Raw genomic sequence first — 22500 nt, 5'->3', positions numbered from 1 at the left:
TAAAAGTGAACGTGTCTGTCTGTCTGTGTGTCTGTGTGTCTGTGTACATTTCCCTACGCAATAACTCTGTCAATTTTTAGTCTATAGACTCGAAATTTGAAATACCGGGTACTGAGATTTGGGAAAATCGATGTGACGGGTGTCAGCCAGAAATTTGGCTGTTAAGGGGTCAAATTTCAACGATTTGACCTTTAAGAACTCTACCAAACTCCTCCGACAATTTTGGGTCTAGACACTTGAAATTTTAGATATAGGTTCCTTGAACCTGGATCTAACTTAATAAAGTGATTTGAGCCCGAAACTATAAATTTTAAGGGGTCATAATAGGGGTCAAAGTTTAAAAAAAATTAACCATTTGTTTTGTTTTTTTGCTTTTTTTGCACAGCATACACCTCCAAACACCCGAGCAACGCCGGGCACCCCTGCTAGTATATAAATAAAAGAAAAAATGTTAAAATAATACATTTTTTAAAGTTTTTTTTTTAATCTATTTTAGATTATTAATTATTTTTTGTACCAACTAGACTGTTTAGACCATCCCATTTCATCTTGGCTGTTTTTCCCAAACAACGTTTCAGCCGATGTACCTCCGACCGTCTTCAGGTGCGTTCACACTGGATGTTATTTGGAATGGTGAAATATGTTTGGTTTTTCATCTTCCCAACGAACGTTAGAAATTTAAAACGCAAAGACTTTCTTTCCTCCTCCTTTAATTTTCTTTCCTCCTCCGGGTTCATTCTAACGGCCATGTTTGTTGGGAAGGCGAAAAACCAAACATTTTTCACCATTCACATCCAATGTGGATGCACCTGAAGACGGTCGAAGGTTACATCGGTTGAAACGTTGTGGGGAGAAAACAGCTAAGATGAGAGCGACGTTCCAAACAATTCAGATGGTATTAAAAAAATACTTTTTTTTTGGGGGGGGGCAGAATTGTCAAATCTTAAAATCTTAAAAAGTAAAGCCAACTTGTCAAATCTTAAATATTTTAAAAAATAAAGCCTTATACAAACATTAATATTTATACCATAAAATACTTTTTATGATAATAGATTTTATACAACAGTATCCCATTCATCTATTTATATATGAACAAAAATAATAACTTACCAACGAGAGCTTCAGTTTCATGACTGCGTTCTACAGAGAAGTAATAAAGAAACATTATTTATACAAAGGTAAACATTATCTATAAGATTATAGATGATATAATATTTCGCTTTCTAAATAGAAGGAATAACTTTTTCCTTCTAATTTGTGTATTCTAAACGAGTTTAGCCATTACACAAAGTTTTAACTGAATAGTAAAAAATGTAGATACCATGGGATTAAATAGGTAAAGATGAAATGTATTAATTATCGGGTTTGTATTACTGTACACATAGATTCGAAAAAGTTGTCAAAAAACAAATATATAACAAATAAATGTTATCAAAAGCAAGATAAAGTACTTTTCTACCAAACTGGATATATTTTTCGTGTTTTTATTCAATGTAACATGTTTATTCAGCTCGAAAAACATACAGTGTTTACCGATGTATTGGAAAATTCAAGATGGTGTCTGATTCTCTCTTTAACACGGTAAGTTTGGGAAAAGGTGTTATAAATAAAAACCCAGATAAAATACTGTTAAAACTCGCTCAATATATGTTACCGTGACAGGTTGACATATATTCGGCGGGTTTTTAATAGTATTTTGTATAGTTTTTTATTTATAACACCTTTTCCCAAACTTACCGTGTTAAAGAGAGAATCAGACGCCATCTTGAATTTTCCAATACATCGGTAAACACTGTATGTTTTTCGAGCTGAATAAATATGTTACATTGAATAAAAACACGAAAAATATATCCAGTTTGGTAGAAAAGTAACTTATCTTGCCTTTGATAACATTTATTTGTTATATATTTGATGTTTGACAACTTTTTCGAATCTATGTGTACAGTAATACAAACCCTAATTATCTTATAAATTTTCGTACTGTGTGTGTGTGACGCGGTTTATCTCAGTCCACAGGCAACCCACCCAGGCAAGTAAGGTACCGAAATGAAGCTTATGACCCAACGGATGTTTTAGTGAAATTTATATCCATGTTTGGTGTATGGAAATGCAAAAAAAAAAAAATAAAATAATAACGATTTAGTAAACAACGTTTTATTTACTGGATATTTTTCCGGTATTCACCGGAAGTTATTATCTCCCTTAGTAAGGTCGATACTTAGGGTTAGTCGCAAAGTATGTCATTTTTTTTTACTTTTACTTTATTTTATTATTTTTGCAACAATATTAGACTTGACCAATGAAAACAAATTTTTAAAAAATATAACCAATTAAAATAAACTACCGCTTTTTCTTCTTGTGTATTTTAAAAAGTAAACTTAAATACAAGTTCAGAGTTAATAAATCTTATAACCAGTTTCCACATTTTAAAAGTGTACAGGTCGGTAGAAGATTAAAGTTTGATGCACTTGATAAACGCTGTTTGTTGTATGCATGCATTTTATGATTTCTCGTCTGTTAACTATACTGTAATTCTAGCACAATGACATTCGATACAAAAAAAAAAAGAGGTGACATATTTGGTAGAAAAAAGTGACCACTCACCAATAGTAGTTGTTATTTCGGTAGATTGTTCTGGGAAAAAGCAATAAATAAACGAGTCAGAAAGATCATAGCAACCGTGAGATAAGTATTATATAAGATGCAAACGTCTGTTAGTGTGTGTGTGTGTGTGTGTGTGTGTGTGTGTGTGTGTGTGTGTGTGTGTGTGTGTTTGTTTGTTTGTGTGTTTGTGTTTGTATGTCCAACTAAAAGTAAAAACAAATAGAAATGAGACCACCATGACTTTTATATTGACTGAAAGGGCGAGAACTCGGGTGTATAATATTGAAAAATTGGATAAAATTATTCATTCTGGATCAGTTTCTGTTTGGGGATGGAGGGCATTTTTTCCTGGATTTCCAATGTTATTAGCAAACGTGAGACAAGTAATCTATAAAGGGCAAACTTCTGTTAGTTTGCGCGCGTGTGTGTGTGTGTGTGCGTTTGTATGTCCAACTAAAAAGTAAAAAAAAAAAATAGAAATGGAACCACAAAGAACCCGGATTTATAATAATCGAATAATTGGATAAAATTATTCATTCTGTGAGGGTCAACTGGGTTAGTTTCTGTTGGGGGCGAGGGGGAGGGGCATTTTATCCTGGATTTCCAATGTTATCATCTAATAAATTTATAATAAAATAAGTGAAGCATGCATGATTCCCCATGAGTTCACAGCGAACAGGGCATAAAAAAATTACTAAGTTCAGAATTTGCCCCCACCCCCACCCCATTTAGCCCCAACAGTTCCCAAGGGACGTCAAATCTTGGTGAAAATGAACAAACGGTGCAGTTTTAGGCCTAAACATATGTAAATTTGAGTTCATCATTTGCCCCCCTCCCAGAAGTCCCCAAGGCTTTAACATATTTAAATTTGAGTTCAGCACCATGCAAAACTGCTAAATAGACATACACAGAAAATTTTGAACAAATATGGTAAAATAGTCCCCAAAATGGAGTATTTTATATTTTATTAGCCCTAAAAGAGTTATCGCAAAGTATAGACAAACAAAATTATATAGAAATCAGTTAGTTACAACTTTTCAGAAAGTTTTATAAAAATCCAAGGCATCAATTTTTTTTTAATAAGCATAAAATGTCAATTTTAGGCATTTTAACCCAAAAGGCACCCCTAGGAGAGCAACAGAGTTTTCCCGGAAAATCTGTTCTGTTACTTTTTTACTCATATCATGTTTAATGTTTGTGCAAAATTTCAAAAGAATTCCAAGGCATAGTTATTGAGAAAGTGCGGATGGATAAACGGACAAGGATGAATTTGCAGGTCCACCCTCCTTTTGTCGAGGGACCAATTAAAACGCTAAAGAAACCTAGATATAGTTACTGACTGGGTAACCACCTACAAAAATGGAGTGGATACAGAAACGAAGATTTCAGATCAGTCAATAATTCTATAATAAAATAAAAGAAAACTTTTATTATCGACAAGTGTGAAATCATCCTAAGATCTTTGTTCATTCTTTCCGCCCATTAATTCTTAATTAATTAAGAGCTTCTGTCTCATGTATGAATTGACGTAAAAAGAACAGTTAAGAAATTAAAATGTTATTTTTCAATTAATTACATCATTTATATCGATGTAGACGGAGCAACAGAGATTTGTTTTTTGTGCATATGATCGAGCTCTGAAATCTTAAGGTAATTAACTAATTAACAACTGACTTGGTAAACACCTACAAGATCGGAGTTGGTAAAGAAACGAAGGTTTCAGATCAGTCTGTCTATGGAACAAGTGTTGGACACATCGCCAATAATGCTTTAATAAATGAAAGGAAAACTTTGATAATCGCCTAGAGTGAAATCACCCCTCCACAGAATCGAAATGGATAGTAGTTAGAATTCTTTCTAGAATGACCCCGGATACTTATAGGAGAGACCATGTGAAGGTTGCCAACATCCTAAGTAAATGTGTTTCTGTGGAACAAATTAGATTCCAACTTGGGATACCCAGATCGTCAGTCCATATCTTTAACCACGGAATCATCTCCCTATATATCAATTTAGCCTTAAGAAGGCAGTTAACTAATTAGTAACTGACTTGGTAAGCACCCACAAAATCAGAGGGGATACGATTTCGATGACAATAAGACTATAGAAGGGTGGAGCATTTGTTGATCCTCATTCAATCACGGACAACGTCGGATCTCCCTGCTAGTATATATATCTCTATATAAATAAAATGAACTCGTTTTTTCCCGTCTGATTTTGACATTAATAGGATTAAAAATCAAGATATTTCATGCAAATATAATATGCACAAACGGCAGAACAATATCTGAGGTGTGTTATAGGCTTATTATTTCTCAAATTCCTCGATAATCTTAGATTTCTATACTTTTTCTGCTGAGAAGTTACGGCCAAAATCGGTTAAGATCAATGGAAGTGGTAAAATATTTTCTCTCTAATAAATTCCTCCTCCCCCTGCCACCACTTAACACCGTTTGGGGATCGTTCAAAAGGAACAGTTGAGAAGAGAACACCGGTTTGGCTTCGTAGTTCTTTCATGTGAAGTTATTTAAAATCACTAAATTAAGCTGCAGTGCTCTGTGGCGTAGTGGTTAGCGTGCTGGACAATTCACATTATATTTTCATGTTCGCGCCGACCTACCGTAGTCGTTTTTTTTTTTGTTTTTTTTTTCCTAAACAACTGGAATGGACTTTTCTTGGTGGCCGAACTGTTAACGTTGCAGATGTTTTTTTTTTCACACTTTATTTTCCTACTTTTACTCATGACTCCGGGTTTGATCCTTCCTACTTACCTACCATAACATTTTTTAAAACTCACCCCCCGTCCCGGAAACAAACACTCGGGCAACGCCGGGTACCCCCGCTAGTATATATATATATATATATATATATATATATATATATATATATATATATATATCATAGGAATCCGAAGATTCTATTTTTGGCATAGGTCTTTCTTGATATATTACTATACAGAATTCTTTCTAAAAAGGCATCAGATACTTGTGGAAGGGACCATCTGAAGGTTGCCAACATCCTAAATGAAAATGATTTTTGTGAAAAAAAAACTGGATTCGACCTTGAGAGACTTATGCTGTCAATCCATGTAGTTAACCACTGAACTACCGTCACTTCCATATATATATATATATATATATATATATATATATATATATATATATATATATATATAATTTATTAATAATGCGGTTGACTAATAAGTAACTGATTTGGTAAACACTCTTAAAATCAGAGTGGATACAGAAACGAAGATTTAAAATCAGTCTGTATATGAAATGGGCGTGGAACACATCGGTAATAATGTCGTAATAACTGAAAGGAAAACTTTGATAATCGCCAAGTGTGAAATGATCCCTCCAAAATCTGTTAACTCTCTTATGTGTGACTCTTAGATAATAAAACATCAAACACAATTACACAAGTATTTAATAGACACTCACCAGTAATTGTTGTAACTGTCTGTCCATCTTCTGTATAGGAAACAACAAATAGCGATATCAGTGACACATAGAAATAAAGAATATGCCAAGGCATTCGATGTTTGTACGTATGTTATCACTTTTCACACACATTTAAAACAAACAGATTGATCGAATGTTGGAAGAAAAATAAGAATCCAATTTCAAAATAAATTGTTTCGATAAAGAATATGGGCAGGATGACAGAGAAGTTGCCATTATTTTTCTCTTTATTATTAATCATGCCCATATCGCTTTGTTTTCTTTTAAAGTCGATAAGTTCATTTTCTTCTGATGAGTTAAATTAAAAAATTGACATGATAATTACGTGAATGATTTTGCACTACAAAACAGGGGCTGCCAAGAATTGTGCATGTCAACGTAAAGAAATAAACGGTAAGATGGTCAACATCTTGAAATTTGGACTAGGAACTTTTGTCATATATTTGTAGAAGTTCATTTTCTTCTGATGAGTTAAATTAAAAAATTGACATAATACAGGGTGACCCCCCACCAAAAAAAAAACAAAAGCTAAATAGAGGCCATCAAGAACAGATGCTGTAGAACGGAGAAAAAAAAGGCCAAAGACCCTAGTGTTTTGATGTGATGTTTTGAATAAAATAAACTAGTTATGACCAAAGTTTAATTTCATTCGGACAAAACACTAAGAAACGGGGCCTAATTAGAGTTGGGGCCCGTTTTTTGGGAGGGGGGGTCACCCTGTAATTACGTGAATGATTTTGCGCTACGAAACAGGTGCTGCCAAGAATTGTGCATGTCAATGTACTTAAAGAAATAAACGGTAAGATGGCCAATATCTTGAAATTTGAACTAGAAATTTTTGTCATATATTTGTATATGCTCTGTAGTTACATTGAGCTTAATAAATTAAACGACTGGTATGAATAAAAGGTGAAATATAATTGAAGAAATATTTCCTTATTATATATTTTATAAAGGGCATTAGACCTGGAGTCTAAAGAGCAGAGTTTATTTTAATGCATTAGTAAATGTATTAATACGTTTAAAAGAAAACCGTGCCCATTGGACTGCAAATATATAATAAGCTCAATAGGTATAAGTCTCCTAGAGCTATATTAATATTGAGTAAAACGATTTATAATTGTGAATTAAAAATCAGTTTTAAAAGAAAAAACAAACTGATTTTTAATTCCCAATTATCATTTTACTCAATATATATATATATATATATATATATATATATATATATATATATATATATATATATGAAAGTGAAATTGAAAACGGAAAAATGAAAAAGGAAAAACTAAAGCAGTATCAATGTTTCGTCTTCGTAAAATGAAGGCTTCTTCCAGGCTGAGACGACAAAAAGTTTTTAAAAAATAGCACAAACGAGAAATAACCTGCCAAGAATAGGTTATCCACAAAACATAACTAATGAAACAAGCCGAGCATGCAAGGTCCCTCTCCACGAGTGAAAAGTTTACTTTCATCTTGACTAATGTTTTTGCAAAATTTTTTTTTAAATTTAAGGAGTGGTTATTGAGAAAAGTGCGAACGAAAGTGAATTTCTAGCTAAAAAAAAAAAAAAAAGAAATAAGAATTAATATCCAAGCAATAATTAAAAAAAAAAGAAATAAGAATTAATATCAAGACAATAATTAAAAAAAAAGAAATAAGATTAATGTCAAGACAATAATTAAAAAAAAAAAGAAATAAGAATTAATATCAAGACAATAATTAAAAAAAAGAAATAAGATTAATATCAAGACAATAATTAAAAAAAAAAGAAATAAGAATTAATATCAAGACAATAATTAATTAAAAAAAAAACGAAATAAGAATTAATATCAAGACAATAATTAAAAAAAGAAGCTAAAATATAATATAAAAAATAAAGGAATTAACTATTTTGTCAACATGTCTACAAAATTGGAGTAATATCCAGTCATCAGCAATATATTAACGCCAAAAACGAAAGCAAGCAAAGCAAAAAATACGCACAACTTAGACCATTGCAAATGTTGGCAATAAACTATTAAAAACATGACACTCATTAAAGAACTTTATATATATATATATATATATATATATATATATATATATATATATATATATATATATATATATATATATTGAAACCGCAACTTTACAATATATAAAAATCGCTAGAACATTAAGTCTATAATATATACGAAATCTGCAAGAATTAAAATATCATATTTAAGCGTATTTTACGACAGGGATACGCCGGGCGTCCCTGCTAGCTCAGATAAATACTTGTGCAGTTTTAACAAAAGAGCTACAATAATATCAGAGCGTCTGCATTTACACTGAACATCTACAGAATGCCAACATCAATATATTACATGTGAATGAGTCCCCTGTGGAATTTCCACAGGTCCCGCTAATGAATAATTACAAACACATGCTTTATTGGCCTGATCAGATAGTTATTTTCGAAACATTTTCATGGATGTGTAACTGTTAATGTATTTGTATAAATTAAAAATTTAATAATAAAAAAAAAACCGAGCTGAACTAACTTGAGAAATGTGTTTACAAAAAAGACAGAAACGAGCGTCAGTAAGAGGTCTCATTTTATTAGCGATGTTTCTGACAAAGGGGAAATAATTGCTGTTTTCTTGGTCAGAATCTATTCCATTTAACACTTATAGTTGGCAAGTTTTTGATCTTGAAGTAGTATTTAAAAAAAAAAATGGCTCCTTACATCAGGTGGCTTCATGCTTTGTCTGGAGCGATTTCCATAAAAAAAAAAGAAAAAAAGCAGCTGAACTAACATGAGAAACTGGTTTACCCGAGGATGGACAAAGGCATTGGTAATGTTCAAGTTTAATAGTCAGTTTCTACATCGTCTGACCATGTCTCGTGCGTATCGCTTCCCGAGAGAGACTGTTTTGAAAAATCTTTTGTTTCTCGCACTCAAATTATTTTATTTTTCTAGCGCGTTTTGACCGCTGCCATTGCTTATCACGCATGTTAGGTTAAAATCTGAGAACAGCGATTCTGTTTCTATAGTGACATGCACTAATGGTGGCCCATATTAAAATTTACACAAGCAATCTTAGTCGCTACTTACTCGCGTAGGGTCTTAAATATATCTCATATGTGTTTAATCGTCATTGTTTTAAGCAACGGCCTGGAGACATTTGCGATTAAGGCAGTAGAATGCATACATTTGACAACAGCGAAGCATTACAAGCGAAGAACGCAACAATCGGAACAAAGAATCATCAGAGTAAAGTAAAGCATCTCGCAGCAAACGGTGTTGCAGGAATCTGCTTTAACGAAGATTATTTGTCTTCAAATGTAATAACGAAAAAAAGTTTGACACTCACCGAACGTCGTTTCTGATTCACGAGCTTGTTCTGTTAATGTAACAAACGTAAATCGCACGTTAAGCAACCGAGTACAACGAGTCCATAAACATACAACCTAGTAAGACAAGTCCATAAACATACAAACGTACGAGTCCATAAACGTACAACGAGTCCATAAACGTACAACGAATCCATAAACATACAACGAATCCATAAACATACAAATGTACGAGTCCACAAACGTACAACGAATCCATTAACATACAACGAATCCATAAGTATACAACGAATCCATAAACATATAAACGTATGAGTCCACAAACATACAAACATACAACGAATCCATAAGTATACAACGAATCCATAAGTATACAACGAATCCATAAATATACAACGAACCCATAAACATATAAACGTACGAGTCCACAAACATACAAACGTACAACGATTCCATAAACATACAAACGTACAACGGGTTCATAAACATACAACGACACAAACATACAAACATACAAGCCCATAAACATACAAACTAACAGGCGTAAGAATTCTATGTCTGTCAATATAGACTACACATATTGGACGCCATTACGATGTAATTTAAAATATGCTTTCCGAATTATGTTCCATGTTTCTGCAATCTTCACTGTCTACTCTAAAACATCTATGAAAAATGCAATTTTCCCCAATTTGTGAAAAGAAATGAAGTTGAGAGTGTTACTTACATCTTGTGAGCTCAGCTTCAGAAAATATTATGGCTACAAGAGCTCCTTCAGTCTTTGCCAGACTATGGATACCCACGAAGGGCTGCCTGTGCGTGAAATGTTTGTGGCAGGAGGTGCGCAATCTCCAACCACATCTCTCCTAAGTCGACATTGTTAAATACCAGTGGCAAGTGGAGTGTATTTACAGAACGACCGGAAACAAATACCGAGATTAGTGGAGAGCACATACAGCGCCTAGAATTCCCAAAAGCCCACCCATCTGGTACTAACCAGACTCGCCGTTGCTTAACTTCGGTGATCTGACGAGAACCGGTGTGTCAACCGATTATGCCGTATATTATGGTCAACATGAATGAAGATGAGCAATTAACATTTGTGGGCAGGAATAGGGGTGGGAGGTGATTCGTTGTTGATTGAATCTTAATTTTGTTATCAAGGAGATCAAACTGTTATTTCTCTACTCAGCCAAAATTGTGAAAAATTGCATAACTTGAATTGCGATATTTCATTGGATGGTTTGAATTAATGCATTGTTTTAATTACAGCCATTCTCATTGGTTGATTTGAATTTTAACCCGCAAGCGCGGGCAAGTTAAAACTGACATGTTAATCCGAGTCAATCGTTCAAGCATGACGGACTCAGTTTTAATATTCTTATTGACTTACGGGTTTTGGCGCACTCAATTGTCATGGTAGCTTTAAGACCATTTAACCTAACAAGTTACGTTTCCTTTCTTGGCGTAACATCGTCTTTTTAATCAGCAAACGATGTTGATATTAAATTTACCTACCGGTGTTATTAAACCCCCCCCCTCTTTCTATTGGGGAAGTTGTTTTAATGGATCCAAAACCAAAAGCATTCGAAAATCTTCTCAGAAACAATTTACTACCATTCTTATGAAGTCTCAACTAACAGGCTCAGACGAGCTGCAAAATGACGCAACATATTTTTGCAATCGAAAAACAACAGACGAGCAGCGTTAATCAATTAGGTAAGTCGCTTTCCATAGTTATGTCCATAAACATATAAACAAACAGACGTAAAGATTATTTATCCTATTTTGTTTTTGATAAAAATTGAACTAGTTTCCTCCCTTTACTTTACTATATATCGAAAAACATGTACAAATACAAGGTGCCCTCATTAAGTTTCCAGACTATTTTTGTGCAGGCATTTAAAATTGTTGTAGACTCTTGAAAAATTGAGAATGCTATTGCTATACATCATATGACTTAAAGTTTGATCAGTTATCGCATAAGATATATAGCAATAACATACTGAACTTTCAAGAGTATACGACAATTTTTAACTGCCTGTACAAAAAAGTCTGGAAACTTATTAAATGGACATCATATATATATATATATATATATATATATATATATATGCGTGTGTGTGTGTGTATATATATGTATATATATGTATATGTGTATATATATGTATATATGTGTATATATATGTATATATGTATATATATATGTATGTATATGTATATATATATGTATGTATATGTATATATATGTACATGTATATATATATATATATGTGTATATATGTATATATATGTATATATATATGTGTGCATATATATATATGTGTATATATATGTATATATATGTGTATATATATATACATATATATGTGTATATATACGTATATATATATATGTATCTATATATATATGTATCTATATACATATATATATATATATATATATATATGTATCTATCTATATATATATATATATATATATATATATATGTATCTATCTATATATATATATATATATATATATATATATATATATTGTTTTTAAAATATAATAGATATGTGAATAATTATATTTTAAAAATTATATTATAAATTATATTTTAAAAACAATGTATATATACCGCTCCCCATGTGGGGGTACCAGATTGGTCAAAGGGAAAATTATTATTCCCAACTCGTATTTAGGTAAAAATGCATTTTCGTAAATAATTGAATTCATTAAAAACATATCGCGAAAACTAACATTATATATATATATATATATATATATATATATATATATATATATATATGATTACTTTATTTAATCACATAACTTAATATACAAAGATATAATTTATGCGTAATTTTTTCAGTAGTTACTTCAACAGTACTCGATACATAGATAGAGCTAGATTCAGTCATGCAAATATATATGGCAATTAAGCTACACGGAATATTCCGCGTTTCATTCTCGTGAGAATTCATAAGCCTGACGAATTCTCGCGGAGCTGGAATTTCAAACCTTCTTATACTTAACATAAAGAAGCTGTTTTGTTTTACAGACGCGCATGCGCATTCGTGAAACAATTAAAAACAAGCAAAAATCTGATGACCCTAAGCAGTTCTTTTTTTCCTGATGAAAACGGATTAAAAAGTTTTGTACGTGTCTGTTTATCCCATATACCAAATTGCAAGGCTTTAAATGAAAAATTCGTTGAGTATATAGGTTGAGAAGCTTCCTCACACACACACACACACACACATATATATATTAATCGGATTTTCTTGTTGGAAATACGAACTCACCGAGTGTTGTCTTGATTTCAACGTCTTGGCCTGTGGAACGGTAACATAGATTCAAATTAGATATAAACGAACACATTTTACAAGAATACATTTACAAGAATTGTTAAGAAATTTTAAGCCAATTTGAATAACTTTCTATTAAACAATTTAAATACTTCCAAATTCCTTTAGGATCTCGAGGGATAATTTTTTTTCAACTTTAAAAAAAGATTTAAATTGGGGACTTTTTTTTTTTTTTACAAAGGAACAGAAACGAATGTTGGTGGATCTAATTTCGCAATGAAATTATATTTCCTGTTTGTGCATTATAAGTTGATATCAATAAATTACATTTGAAGTGAAAAGACTTTTTTTTTTTTAAAATCCAACAATGACGAAAATTTAGCAAGTAGAAGATTTGCTAAATAAAAAAAAGAAGAAAACCTCGCTATTATCATATTTTCGGTCCACCATTTTCTAATTTGAAACTGCGGAAGGTAACAAAAAACAAGGGGCGATAAGTCAGTTTGTTATACTGAATTAACCGCAATAGACGAAACCTACAAAATCGCATTATTCGATAGATTTTATTTTATTTTTTCTTGTAATTAGTTTTCGACTATCATTTTTCGTATTAAATTTTTTTTTTACTAATGACTAGGGCTATGACAACAGCATATTCTTTTCCTTGTTTTGATTCCCAAGTATATATCCATTGATATGTTTTTATGTAGAGTGATGTGGTTCTCTATTGATTAATTGTGTCTGTGTCGTATATATATATATATATATATATATATATATATATATATATATATACTCGAAAGTAAAAACAATGAAAAGAATATGCTGTTGTCTTAGCCCTGCTAATGACACATAATTACACGGTAATGTCTTTACGTAAAATGCATTTTCGATACCTAATTATATGCACAAAGACACCTTATCGTTTTAAGTTGGGTGTTTTAAAAATTCGTTTTAATACTTCACGCTACTTTAATCTTGCTTTCAATAATTATTAATCGATAAATCAGAAATTAAAATATTAATCGTATTTATCGATTATTATTTAAATTTATCATTTATATATTAAATAAAAATGATATTCTATAAATAGTAAATTGAAATAATAATCAATAAATAATAAATAGAAATAATTAATAATCGATAAATAGAAATAATTAATAATCGATAAATAGAAATAAATAATAATCGATAAATAGAAATAATTAATAATCGATAAATAGAAATAATTAATAATCGATAAATAGAAATAATTAATAATCGATAAATAAACATGAATAATTAATGATCGATAAATGGAAAAATTGATGATTGATAAATAGTAAACAAAAATAATCGATAATGAATAGAAATAATAATCGATCAATAGAAATAATTAATAATCGATAAATAATGAATAGAAATGAAAATCGATAAATAGAAATAATTCATGATTGATAAATAGTACAGCAAAATAATCGATAATGAATAGAAATGATAATCGATAAATAATAGAAATAAATAATCGATAAATGAATAGAAATAATTAATAATCGATAAATAAATAGAAATAATTAATAATCGATAAATAATAGATATAATTAATAATCGATAAATAATAGAAATAATTAATAATCGATAAATAAATAGAAATTATTAATAATCGATAAATAATAGAAATAATTAATAATCTATAAATAAATAGAAATTATTAATAATCAATAAATAAATAGAAATAATTAATAATCAATAAATAAATAGAAATAATTAATAATCGATAAATAAATAGAAATAATTAATAATCGATAAATAATAGAAATGATTAATAATCGATAAATAAATAGAAATAATTAATAATCGATAAATTAATAGAAATAATTAATAATCGATAAATAAATAGAAATGATTTATAATCGATAAATAAATAGAAATAATTAATAATCGATAAATAAATAGAAATAATTAATAATCGATAAATTAATAGAAATAATTAATAATCGATAAATAATAGAAATAATTAATAATCGATAAATAAATAGAAATTATTAATAATCGATAAATAATAGAAATAATTAATAATCGATGAATAAATAGAAATGATTAATAATCAATAAATAAATAGAAATAATTAATAATCGATAAATAAATAGAAATAATTAATAATCGATAAATAATAGAAATGATTAATAATCGATAAATAAATAGAAATAATTAATAATCGATAAATAAATAGAAATAATTAATAATCGATAAATAATAGAAATAATTAATAATCGATAAATAATAGAAATAATTAATAATCGATAAATAAATAGAAATAATTAACAATCGATAAATAAATAGAAATAATTAATAATCGATAAATAAATAGAAATAATTAATAATCGATAAATAATAGAAATAATTAATAATCGATAAATAAATAGAATTAATAATCGATAAATAATAGAAATGATTAATAATCGATAAATAATAGAAATTATTAATAATCGATAAATAAATAGAAATTATTAATAATCGATAAATAATAGAAATAATTAATAATCGATAAATAAATAGAAATAATTAATAATCGATAAATAAATAGAAATGATTAATAATCGATAAATAAATAGAAATAATTAATAATCGATAAATAAATAGAAATGATTAATAATCGATAAATAAATAGAAATGATTAATAATCGATAAATAAATAGAAATAATTAATAATCGATAAATAATAGAAATAATTAATAATCGATAAATAAATAGAAATAATTAATAATCGATAAATAATAGAAATGATTAATAATCGATAAATAATAGAAATTATTAATAATCGATAAATAATAGAAATAATTAATAATCGATAAATAAATAGAAATAATTAATAATCGATAAATAATAGAAATTATTAATAATCGATAAAAAATAGAAATAATTAATAATCGATAAATAAATAGAAATGATTAATAATCGATAAATAAATAGAAATAATTAATAATCGATAAATAAATAGAAATAATTAATAATCGATAAATAATAGAAATAATTAATAATCGATAAATAAATAGAAATAATTAATAATCGATAAATAATAGAAATGATTAATAATCGATAAATAATAGAAATTATTAATAATCGATAAATAAATAGAAATTATTAATAATCGATAAATAATAGAAATAATTAATAATCGATAAATAAATAGAAATAATTAATAATCGATAAATACTAGAAATGATTAATAATCGATAAATAAATAGAAATAATTAATAATCGATAAATAAATAGAAATGATTAATAATCGATAAATAAATAGAAATAATTAATAATCGATAAATAAATAGAAATAATTTATAATCGATAAATAATAGAAATGATTAATAATCGATAAATAAATTGAAATAATTAATAATCGATAAATAAATAGAAATGATTAATAATCGATAAATAAATAGAAATAATTAATAATCGATAAATAATAGAAATAATTAATAATCGATTTTAACAATACGGTGGCAATTGCTATATATTGTTTAAAACAATTTCGGTCACTCACCTACGGTGGCCTTGGATTCACTGCTTCTTTCTGAAGAGGATTGATAAAAAGTACATTTTAATGATATTCAGGAAATAGAAATATTTTTATTGGAAATAGCATATGCAATTAATTAAAAAACTCTCAAAACTTTCAAAGTTTAACACTAGTGTTAAGACGATTATTCGGAATCGGGAATCTAAAAAAATCGAAACTTTTTGGGATATCAGAATCAGGGTCGGAAAAAAATTTGTGGCTATTTTCCGATACCGAAAACGATTCTTTTTATCAGATTTTTATTTCTTGTTTTTTGTTTAAAACTTAATTTTTCGCGGCTCGTGTTAATGACGAAATGGTAACTATTCATTCATTCTAGACTACCAGTAGAACTTAAAACTATAGGTCACACCCAGAAATGTATTTTTACATTTGCGAAATACATACACATTTTACATGGGTTTTGCGGTATTTCCACTTCCTCCAACAAAAAAACTCTATATTCAGAAATTTAAATAGAATCGGAATCGGGAATTATATCGGAATCGGAAGAAATATTGAAATCGTCCCATCAATAGTTTTGAAGATAAGCAAAAAAAAAAAGTACAGTTATATATCGATACCTCCGTTCAGTCTCGAAAAACAAAGGATATCCCCTGCAGAAACAGCTGCGCGTATAATTCTGCGGCAAGGGTTTGGCAATAATAAAGGGTTGGGTTCGAGACTCCTAACAAACGGTTCCCCTGTTCGATACAAAACACCTGATGAAGGCCGGAGTGCAAAACGGCCGAAACGTAGTGACTATAACAACCAAGATGAGGAAGTCAGTCCGACAATCTCAATCAATGAAAACACCTCATCTCAAAAATACAGACAATTATTATCACAACCTGAATAATGCTGATAGTCCAAATAATCGAAATGATACAAAATCTCACTTATTAGCTTTTAATCATTTTAGTTTTTTTTTTTAAATAATAAAATAGAAACACAACTCACCGACAATGGTTGTTACCTCGGCCATTTCTTCTGTGAGGAGGCAATAAAAAATTTGTAAATTTTGAGCCAATGAAATTCTTTTCTATTTCAAACAGAATTATCTTTTATTACATGTGAAATATTCAACCGGATTAAATATTAAAATCGGTTCAAAATTCAGCCATAGAATATCATTTGTATAGATAAAAACTCTCAGGATGAATATATATATATATATAATTTTCAGAATGTGAGAGATTATATATTTATTTCCACAGCCAAACAACGTCTCAGCGCACAAGATCTATGGCAGTCAATAAAACGGAAGTCCTAACTCGAGTTTCGCCCAAATGAGAGCGAAACTCGAGTCTTGGACTTCCGACGTTGTTTGGCTGTGGAAATTATATATATATATATATATATATATATATATATATATATATATATATATATATATATATATACTCGGGTTTTTTATTCAAAAGTAATAGACTAGTGAATTCAACGAGGTTGTTAGATAGTGCTCAATAAAAAGAGCTGATAATACTTGTTTATTGTTATATAAACATGTTTACATCCCGCTGCTACAAACAGCCATTTGTTTCAATCAAACAACATATATCATCAGGCAGCGACTTGACTATTCAAATGTTCAATGAATAATCTTGTGATTATTCATTGAACATTTGAATAGTCAAGTCGCTGCCTGATGATATCTGTTGTTTGAGTGTATATATATATATATATATATATATATATATATATTCTGATTCTTTCTTCCCTTGATTACATCGTACATTACGCATTGAAAAAGACCAAATACTATTTTTGAAAGACAAACTGCTAAAATGATCAAATTCGCTCGTGTGAACGAAACCCCTACAATATTATTATACCATCTTTAGACACAAAGAAAATGTGTTTTAATTTCACATACGGACTAAAAGTGACATCCTTTTTTTTGTTAATATTTTATTTATTTTATTTTTTACATTGCGGCTTCGGTGATCGGGAGATCCTATTTTATTAAAAAGGAGGATAGAAGGTTATAACATGCTACGTACATTAAATTAGCGTATCTATATACTAATTTAATGTTCGTAGTAGTATATCTATTTTGAATGAATAGAATCTCCCGATCGAATAATTTACAATCTGGAAACCGTGACGTACGTACGTACGTTAAAGGTACTATTGTATTAATATATAGATTCTTATAATTATTATTATAACTGTGTAAAGATATAGATTAATTCAGTTCAGTAATCGATTTTGGGACAGTATATAAGAAAAGAAAAAGAAATTAACTTTCAAAAAACGCAATTGAAATAAAATAAAAAAAAACACTCACAAACATTAAAGAAATAATTGTACCTATTTACAATTCCTCCCCACGGGACAGAGTTAGACACCAGGGTCGTTTTTTTTTTAACGTGGAGAAAAGGTACGAAAATAAAAAAAATTGTCTCAGTCGTGAAGGACTGCTCCTCCACCGAAAGAGAACAAGAAATGGAAGTGCAGCATCTGAAGAACAGATACTACACTTTGATCAAGAAATAATTGTAGACAAACTATTAATAAATAAAATGCCTTTAATTTATTTTTTACTTTATTACAAGTACGTTAATTTAATACACAGTGAACGTTATCGATTCCCTTCTGTTCATTTTGATGAAATGGAATATCAAATGTTTCAATTTTATACTATTTTTGATTTTTACACCTTTTTCTCTTTTTATGGTTAAGTCGGCTTTCATTTTTTTTATTGCGTTTTTTTTTTATTGCGTTTTTTTTTATTGCGTATTTTTTTTTTTGTAGTTTTTACAAAGGAGTCACCGCTTATCAAGGCACAGAGGCCACTCAAGGATAAGGGTTGATGAGTGTACAGTAGTCAATGGGACAATATCGTAATAATCGTTAATAGTGGAAATTTGGTAAATTGGATTATTTAAGGGGAACGGCTCATCAAGAACTTGTTCGCATTGGACTTGAATACGACCATATTGTGGAAAGCAGGCAAACAGAAGAGAGTTCCACAGGTGTGCAGTTCTTAGAAAGGAGCTTTTTTCATGGAATTTACGTTTAGGTTTAGGCACAGATAAAGAGTGGGGGAAATTATTGATAGTAGTTTTGTCTAGACGAGTGTTTTTCGTGAAAGTCAGGATTGCAGCTCAGACGAGCACTTGTCATTAAAATAACGATAAAGCAGAAATAGGCTCCCAAAGTCTCTTCTGTGGGAAAAGGGTCGCAGGGAAGAGAAAAAGACATTCCCTACGAGGCTACGAAGTCTATTTTGAAATCTGTCAAGGCGGGATAAGCTGCTTCTAGCAGATCTTGCCCAGATGTGGCAGCAATACTTGGCTTTCATACAGGTAGAAAATTGCATCAGATTAATAACTAAAGATTTTAATGACTGATTTCTTAAAAAAAAATTTTCTCTGAATTATCTTGAATAATTAAAAAAAAAAAAAGGATTCTTACAAATTCGTCTAATTTTATTATATTAAATTGTTAATTTATAGAAATATCAGATTACTAGAAAATAATATCTCTACTCATATATAAGATACAATTTGGATGTGTGTGTGTGTGTGTGTGTGCGAGTTCGTTCCCTATGGTTTCCGAAACGACTGGTCCGATTTTTTTTTTTTAATTCGCACAAATTTAATTGACGCGTGTTGGGGTGCTTTTAGATAGGTACTAGAATGTATCGAAACTCAATAATCGAAAAATCGATTAAAAAACCAAGTCCGATTTTGCCCAAAGTTAACATCTTACACAACCTAACATCACAATTGTAGCAGTAGAACGATCCCATCAATTGTTGTAAGCATCTTTAAAAATAAATAAGTAATTGTCAATTTAATACATGGTGAACTTTATTAATTCTTTATGTGCCTAAAAAAATTTTTTAATTGTCAACCCACGCGTTGTTAATCTTGATAATATCAAATATTATATTTATTAATTTATTCATTGCAGACAACTGTCCCCATCTTTCTTAATTGTTGTTTCACGACGTTTCGGCCAACTATTCCTCTGGCCTTCGTCAGGTGGTAACCACGACGGGATAGAAACTCCGAATCTCCTAACTGCATTCTTGGCAATTACTGCCATCCGTAGTTGTTGTCGTCTCACCACGTTTTTGGCCAAGTAAGCCTCTGGCCGGCTTTGGATAGGATTGAAACTGCTATCTTCAGACAATGCTCACCTGGAACTGTAGAGAGTCAACGTCTCTATCCACTGCGCCACATGCCCCGAACACGTCAGAAAACATGGTGAGACGACAACTATGGATGGCAGTAATTGCTGAGAATGCAGTTAGAAGATTCAGAGTTCCTATCCCGTCGCGGTTACCACCTGACGAAGACCAGAGGAATAGTTCGCCAAAACATCGTGAAACAACATCTTGAAGATGAGGATAATAGTCCGCAATAAATAAATTAATAAATAATACTCATCTCAATAATGAATTCCAATTAAATAATATCAAATATTCTAATTTTATACTGTCTTTTTTTTCCTTTTTGTTACATTTTTTTTTTTTATACACCATTTTTTTCTCTTTATGGTTAAGTCGGCTTTCGTTTATTACTGCAGTCGTAGACATCTTTAAAAAATAAATAAGCATAATATATCTAATCATTAAAAATATATTTATATATGCAAATGGGGTGTAGGAATTGTGCAGTTTGAAACATTTAGATTGCAATGTTATATTTTGTATAAAAAAATATTTTGACACTCACCAATTCTGGTCGAAGTTGTTTCTTCTTGTTCTGCGAATATGTAACAATATTTATTAAGTAGGGATAACAACGATGTAATGATTTAATTAACTAATTTAATTAACTAATTATAATCCAAAGAAAAAGAAAAACTGCCATTCTTATTTCTTTTCTCTCAGATCAAGGGGGACAACTCTGATAAAAAAAAGAGAACTACATTGATTTTATTCTCTTAGGATTACCTAGACGTGTAGCGTCCGGTTGGTGATTCATATCGAGCGGAGTTGGGGGAGCACATTGTTACAAAGTCTGACATAAATATGTTTAGTCATGATCAATTTAAAAAAAAAAAATACTTGGTATTACTTATTTTGATCGGACTGCTGTTCTCATGTTGAATGTTATTTGTGCAACGTTTCCATCAGTGTAGCCTCCAACCTTCGTTAGGCCTTTTAGTCGCTATCTTGGAAAAGAAAGGAAAAAAGTTCCAAGTTTCCAAGATAGCAACCAACATGCCTGACGAAGGTCGAAGGCTATACCAAGCGAAACGTTGCACAAATATCACTCAAGATGAAAACAATAGTCCGATCAATACAAGGAATAGTAACAATCAGTCCTCATCTAAAAAAATCAGAACTGCAATCATCAATGTAATGGATATTCTTGCAATTTTGTTCCAAATTTCATAATGATCTGAGTAAAACCACAGTTTAGTGGCCTCAACACAATGCGCTGAAAAATTGTTAACCGGCGATAATTATTGTTTTATTCTGTAAAAATACTTTACGCAGCATTCATAACACTCAGTTTGAGATGGCATTGAGCACTTTAAATAAGTGTTACAAAATGGGTCCAGGCTAACATAAGAGTAAGCCCTCCAAGAACTGAATAAGGAAGCAAAGTATAAATTCAGTTGCAGTGACAGCTGCATTTACCCATGCTGGAGATCCCTCAAGAGAGATACATTGATGGGGAATCTGGTACTTGAGAATACCATAGGAGTTAGCAGGTACTTTGTAAAGATTACTCTCAAGGAGTTACTCCTAAATGGAAAAACACAATGGCCTTACCCTCCAATAAGAATGCTTAACTAATTCTATTATCTGTTAGTTAGAAGACAAACCAAGGGTAAAAGAAGTCCCACTACTAGCGTTCAATCTCATGGGCTCCAAACAGGCTTACAAAAATTTAAACCTTTCAAGAACTGAATAGGGAATGAAAGGATAATCGACCCTAAAGCTGAAATTCGTATTATTGGGATTCTTCGAGCTACTGTTCTCATCTTGAGTGTCATTTTCACAATGTTTCAGTCGATGTAACCTCCGACCTTCTTCAGGTGTATTTTGGCGAACACAGAAATGTTTCTGTTAAACTCAGAACTCTGCACAAAATTTCGAATGGAACCCTTTATTTACTTCACAGAGGTAGCATGCTCTCGTTCTGTCAGCCATGACTGGATAGAGGTCCTAAGTAATTTGCAATTGTATTTTTCGGTCACCCACACGTGGCACAGTGGTTAAAGTACTGGGGAAAATTCAATTGTAAAAGTGATATTCTCCTGACGGTTGAAGGTTCAATCCTCAGTGTGGGCGACTGAGAAAAACAATTGCAAATTACTA

General features: G+C 30.2%; 1 protein-coding gene across 1 annotated transcript in view; it reads right to left on the bottom strand.

Annotated features, from left to right (window-relative positions):
- The window catches only part of LOC145268689 (uncharacterized), a 1072728-nt gene that overhangs the window by 459353 nt on the left and 590875 nt on the right, over nt 1-22500 (bottom strand). Inside the window, exons 114-121 of the mRNA XM_080124201.1 lie at nt 20903-20932; nt 17175-17204; nt 16200-16229; nt 12674-12703; nt 9407-9436; nt 6048-6077; nt 2605-2634; nt 1111-1140 (exon numbers count right to left, since the gene is read on the bottom strand). Coding sequence (XP_079980327.1) covers nt 1111-1140; nt 2605-2634; nt 6048-6077; nt 9407-9436; nt 12674-12703; nt 16200-16229; nt 17175-17204; nt 20903-20932 — 240 coding nt within the window. The remainder of the gene's footprint in view (nt 1-1110; nt 1141-2604; nt 2635-6047; nt 6078-9406; nt 9437-12673; nt 12704-16199; nt 16230-17174; nt 17205-20902; nt 20933-22500) is intronic.

This window comes from Euprymna scolopes, chromosome 44 (genome assembly GCF_053919585.1).
Source record: "Euprymna scolopes isolate OS-2025 chromosome 44, ASM5391958v1, whole genome shotgun sequence".
NCBI lineage: Eukaryota > Metazoa > Mollusca > Cephalopoda > Sepiida > Sepiolidae > Euprymna > Euprymna scolopes.
The sequence above is the reverse complement of the archived record's forward strand: the minus strand, read 5'-3'. Positions and strand labels throughout refer to the sequence as shown.